Source organism: Stenella coeruleoalba (genome assembly GCF_951394435.1).
Source record: "Stenella coeruleoalba genome assembly, chromosome: 1".
In the NCBI taxonomy this organism is placed as follows: Eukaryota; Metazoa; Chordata; class Mammalia; order Artiodactyla; family Delphinidae; genus Stenella; species Stenella coeruleoalba.
The window spans coordinates 161,151,185-161,157,184 of NC_137169.1; the positions used below are offsets into that span (position 1 = coordinate 161,151,185).

Genomic DNA, 6,000 nt, shown 5'->3' on the forward strand with positions numbered 1-6,000 from the left:
ATTTCCAGAATATGTATCACATGTTCATGCCTCAGAATGTTCGCCCCTACTGTTCTCTGCACTGGTAATTACCTTCTCCATTTGTCCCTCTGGAAAAATCCTCCTCCATGTTTACTGTCTGCGTTAAATGGCACTTCCTCTATAAAGTCATCCCCAAATTCTACCGCCAACCCCAACGAGGCAGAATTAATTGCTCTTTCAGCTGGATTCCCATAATGGGGTTCCCACTATTTACTGTGGTTCCATTTCATAGTTATTTGTTTATGCCCCTATCCTCCTAGTTTTATGTATTTATCCAGGGCAAAAGCTGTATCTTATTTCAGTGTTTATCAAACATTAGGAGCCAATCCACCACAAATGGATAAATCATTCAGTGAGCCATACCATAAAAGTTTTTTAATAGATCAGAAGATATCAGAGGACACTGAGCATAACAATTAGTATCATTTTCAGAAACAGTTATATGTGTATGTATGTATAATGGACTGTGATAGAAAATACATTTCTTACGATGAGCTGTAGTAAAAGTAAGTTTGAGAAACTCTTATTTAACTTTTACCTCCAGTGCCTACTGCCTAATACACAGCAAGGGCTCAGAAGTGGTTGCAGAGGTAAAAGCATTTGAGAGTCCACGTTAAGAATACATTATCATTCCTTTCCTTTATCTGGCCAGCTACGGTTTGGTATGCTCCCACAATCACATTACTCCTGTTCCTTTCTCCTTTATATCTGTAATAATTAACTTTCTTGCTATAAAACTCAAGTCATTCCCATAGAGATTTATATCTTTTGAATCCAGTCAGCCTTCTTTTAAATTGTCTAACCTTCCAATGCTAAATATTCCTTCCTAAGTTTTACCCACATGAATCTTCTGTATCATACAAGAAAAATCTTTCCCATCTGCTCTTTCTTTCAAGGTATGAGCCTATCTATCACCTTTCCTCCATAGCTAAGTTTTTAAAAATAAACATCAACCCTTTGCCTCCAGTCCATGTCACTCATCTTCCTAAAATCATTGTAACTCAGCTTCTGTTCAAGTTGCTAAGGAGCCCAAAGTTGCCCAAGAACTAAGTAGAGTAGCCCTTTCTCAGCTCTTAGCCTCAACTGCTCTACAACTGCTTCTACGGAAGACACCACACCAACCTGCATTCTCTTCTACCTCTACATGAATAAATATATGAAAAGCACTTGAAAATAGGCCTAGCTCATAGTAAGTACTATGTAACTGTTAGTTGATATATTATCATTTATTCCTCCTCTTATTCCCTAAATATAGATGATTGTCCAAGATTCTGTCCTCAGCAGTTTTCTTTTCTTCCCCTCCCACTTTCTCCCTGGGTCTTATCATCTCCTCACAAGGTTTTGTCTAGCCCACCTGTAGGAAGGTTACAAATCTCTCTCATAAATCCAAACCCATCTTCTGAACCACAGGCCCACACTCAACATACCCAATGCTAACTGTCTTTTCCAAATGTCCTTAAATGTTTATGAATAGCACCATCACAGTTCCCATCATTTTTCACTTCACTCCCTTCCTCACCACCAGCACCGCCACCAGTGCCACTACCACCATGATATGTAGTCAGTTTTCAAATTGTCAACTCTACCTTCTCAATGTCTTTTCTTTCCATTTTCTAGTTCAGACCTTCTTTATCCCTCATCTACTCTAGCCCTCCAAATTGGCAGACTCAACTACACACTGTTGTCAGATAAATCTTTTTTAAAAAAAAATCACAGCTCTGATTGAGTCACTTACCAGGTCAAAACCCTTCAATGGATCTGCCCTACTTTCCTTAAAAAGCACAGCTTTTCAGCTGGGTATTCAAACGCCTCCAAGGAGTAGATGGTACTAATCCCATCTCTTGGCCTTCTCCTTATTCACAGTACCCACAACCTGGCCAAGCCGGAAAATACCTTTAGGACTCACCTCACTGATGTCTTAGCTCAAACGTATTCCTAATAAACACTCCTTCCAATATCTTCATACTTCAGTCTCTCAAAATTTTACCAATCTTAAATATCCACTCAAAACTCCAAATCCTCCACAGGTTTGGTTTTTTGGTTGTTTGTTTTTGTTCTTTCTTGATTACCTTTCTTCCCCTGCCCCAAAGATATTCACTCCCTCTTCCAAATGTTCTTAGCCCTTAGTAAAGACTCTTTAAGGCTGGCCATATATACACTAATATGTATAAAACAGATAGCTAATAAGAACTTACTGTATAAAAAGTAAATTTTTTAAAAAAGGATGACCTATATTCTGCAATATAGTATAGCTATTTACATAAACACCTTATTCTCCACACTTAACAAAAAGCTCCTTAAAAGCAAAGACCATTCCTTAAATAGCTTTACAGTCTTTAAGACTGCCAGTATATCTCATGAATTTAACTTTTTTAAAGAGAAACACAACCACTGAAAATAGCAAGTCGCTTAGTTCTTGAAAACCTCAGACATCCTTAGGCTACGATGCTAAATATTACCTAATGAAAACCCAGAAGAACCTACTGTTTATAAACAACTTGGGTAAAGGGTAAGGAGGAAATGAATCAGAGAGGGTGACAAAAGTAAACTGCCTTGTAGTTCACCCCTCAGTGTTTTACACACCGTCCCTGATAAAGACCTTAAACAGAAAGTCAAGGTAACTGGATTCCAGTGCCACCTATATGCCAACTATACCATTTACTTTCTGAGTGCCTTCAAGTCAGTACCCTCTGAGCCTTTTTAATTTATTCAATGAGGAACTTGTACTAGAAGATAAACACGTTCCCCTCCTTAGGCACCCCATGTTTCTTCAAAACCCCATGCTTCACCCAAAACCCTGACAAGTGTTCAAAGCTTTACCTCAAGCCTCACTTCCTCAGATTCCTTCCCTCAGTAACTCTGGTCCTGCCTGCTCTGGGCTACTTCAGCACCTGTGATCCTTGTAATCGAAACTAAGTCACAAACTATCTTTCCCTAACGCTTCACAATTGAACTGCAAAGTAGCCCCGGGAGAAGCAATGCATTCCGCTCAGGCAGAAGCTCGGCTTCCTCTCCCTGTTGCTGCTCCATATCAAGGCGCCCAAAAAGATGCATCTAGAACTGTATCCCTAATGTTGCAGCCTGAGTCCCCTCCGCCTGGGTTCCCTCCTTTCCAGGACCAAAAGGTTCTCTAAGAAGCAGCCATAGTCCTCCTCACCCAGTAACTCGAGGTTCATCCCTGAGGACTCTGGCCGTCTGGTCTCAGCTCCAGCAACGACACCTTCTCTTCCAACCGCTTCCAAAACCTGCGTCTAACTGGGTGACGCCGCAAAGAGCCTGGCACAAGCTCCGGAGACTTTCTGGTTTAGAAGACCCCACGGCTTCCGCTTTCTTCCCTCGCCTTCCTTGTTCTTTCAAGTGGGCTGTCCATATATATGCCTAACCAAAAAGAAAAAAAAACTCTCTCGGAATCACTTGATTATGATATTTTTTAATGGATAAAAATGCTATCGTCACTCAGGTTTTTTTTAAAAGTGCAAGAATTTGGGGCTGTTTTCCCTCGGATCATGTAAGTGAGCTAGAGAATTTAGGCACATAGTTAGACTACTAATCCTTCCCGTGTTGTGCGTTCAGCGGCGTTGTCCCGGCGGGCTGCCTCAGCTGCCGCCGGAAGGGTTCCGGCCGAGTCCCTGAAGTAGCGCAGCAGGAACGGTTGGCCCCAGAGCTCGAGTGTGGAGCGCAGCTGTACGCGACAAGGCGGTACTCGCCCTGTATGTAGCCTAGTTATCGTGTATCTGTCTCAGTCTCGTGAGAATTGTTTCACATTTGTAAAGGTATGACATCGATCCCATAGAAACGTCCGATAGAATTTATCTAAGGATTTACCGTGTACCCAGCGTTGACCCGGACCCTGGAAGTGAATTGGAATGGGAGGTGGCTGAGTTCCCTGGAACTCAATCAGACAGAACTGTGACGAGATACCCAAAGCTACTAGAGGCTAGTTGATGAAACTAGCGAATGGGCAAATTCTGTATAAACAGGTTTTGACTATGGACGCTGTGGGCTATGACAAAAAGGAAAGATGGGCGTAGGTTGGCTGCAAAAAACGTAGGACTGGAGCTAGATCCTCTTATGTAGATTATGTGGCCTCTTATGTAGCCAGTAATCCCAGCTCCTTTCTTAGTACTAACTTCACCCCTTGGGCAGTATTTTATCTTCTGTGTCTCAGTTTTCTTATACGTAAAACGGGGGTAGTTCTTACAGGGTTATTGTGAAGGTTAAATGAGTAAACACATATGAAATACTTAGAACAGCAAGTGCCCAGTAAATGTTAGCTATTACTACTTTCCCCTAGATTATCTCACTTCCAGACTTCCCTGGTGGTACAGTGGTTAACAGTCTGCCTGCCAATGCAAGGGACACAGGTTCAAGTCCTGGTCCGGGAAGATCCCACGTGCTGCAGAGCTACTAAGCCCGTGTGCCACAACTACTGAGCCTGCATGCCACAACTACTGAGGCTGCGTGCCACAACTACTGAAGCCCACGCACCTAGAGCCCGTGCTCCACAACAAGAGAAGCCACCGCAATGAGAAGCCAGCGCACCGCAAGGAAGAGTAGCCCCCGCTCGCTGCAACTAGAGAAAGCCCACGCACAGCAACAAAGACCCAATGCAGCCAAAGATAAATAAATAAATTTATAAAAAAAAGAAAAAAATTATCTCATTTCCTTGAGAACATTAGAGTAGCTACTGGCCCCATTTGACCAAGTGCAGTAATTGAGGCTCAGAGAAATTAGATATGTTAAAGAGAAAACCACAGTACCCCAAACGGACCTGATCGAAATGCAGTTTCAAACCTTCACCAGAAATGTAATCTTTATTGGCTAGTCTGGTATTTTCAGCACCAATGAGGTAATGTCTCCTGGGCCCTCTCCACCTCTGCTTACCACCCAATACCCCCCAGAAGGAGCAATCTGCATGATAAAACCCTTGCCATTCCCTTCCTCCCAGAAAGAAGGTCTCTTGACCTAAAAATAATCCTTTCTTTTCTTTTGCTAATAACTCCCTTACCCTACCCTTCTTCCTATAAAAAGCTTCCATTTTGTACATCCCTCAGAGTGCCCTTCTGTTTACTAGATGGGATGCTGCCCATCTAGTTTAATAATGCCAATTAGATCTTCAAACTTACTTGGTTGAATTTTGGTTTTTAACAGGCAGTTTGCATTCCTTCACATATCCAAAACGTGGCCAAAATGCATCTCAAATACTGTACTACCAACAATGGTATGTAGGAGTATTTCTGCACACCTTTGTAATCATTCATTATTATCAGTTCTCTCAAACGCTGCCAACTGGGTGGGTGAAAAAATGTCATTGTTACATTTATTTCCTAATAAGGATGATCAGCTTTTCACATGTATAAGTGTGTATTTTTCTCTTCTGTGAGGTGACCGGTTCATATCCTCTGTCTATTTTTTGGATGGAGTATTCATCTTGTTTGATTTTTTTTTTTTTTTGCGGTACGCGGGCCTCTCACTGTTGTGGCCTCTCCCATTGCGGAGCACAGGCTCCGGATGCGCAGGCTCAGCGGCCATGGCTCACGGGCCCAGCCACTCTGCGGCATGTGGGATCTTCCCGGACCGGGGCACGAACCCACGTCCCCTGCATCGGCAGGCGGACTCCCAACCACTGCGCCACCAGGGAAGCCCTTGTTCGATTTTTAAGCAAGGAATAATATGATCAGATTGATGCTTAAAGAAAGAAAACAAGGACAGTGTGGAGCAGGGCTTGATTAGAGGGGTGGAAAGCAGTTAGGAGATTACTACAGTAATCTTGTAGAGATGAGGAAGACCTAGGTAATGCATTCGAGAGCGGTACGAGACAGAACTGACTGAATGGGAAAGACCTTTTGCATGTGGAAAGTAGAAGGTCAGGAGGCTGGTGTGACTCCCATGTTTCTAGTTTGGTGGTTCCATTTGCCCAAGTAGAGAATGCAGGAAAAGGAATAGCTTTGGCAATGTAGATGAAGAGTACCCCACTGG

General features: G+C 42.9%; 1 protein-coding gene across 3 annotated transcripts in view; it reads right to left on the reverse strand.

Annotated features, from left to right (window-relative positions):
- Positions 1 to 3,510, reverse strand: part of RBBP5 (RB binding protein 5, histone lysine methyltransferase complex subunit) — a 36,200-nt gene extending 32,690 nt beyond the window's left edge. For 2 of the 3 annotated variants that reach the window (XM_079935212.1, XM_079935211.1), the window contains exon 1: positions 3,179 to 3,509. In XM_079935212.1, the coding sequence (XP_079791338.1) occupies positions 3,179 to 3,197 (19 nt within the window). In that variant the 5' untranslated portion in view covers positions 3,198 to 3,509. Of the gene's footprint in view, positions 1 to 3,178 lie in introns of all 3 variants that reach the window. The other variant, XM_079935210.1, reaches the window with a different exon arrangement.
- Positions 3,511 to 6,000: the final 2,490 nt, after the last annotated feature.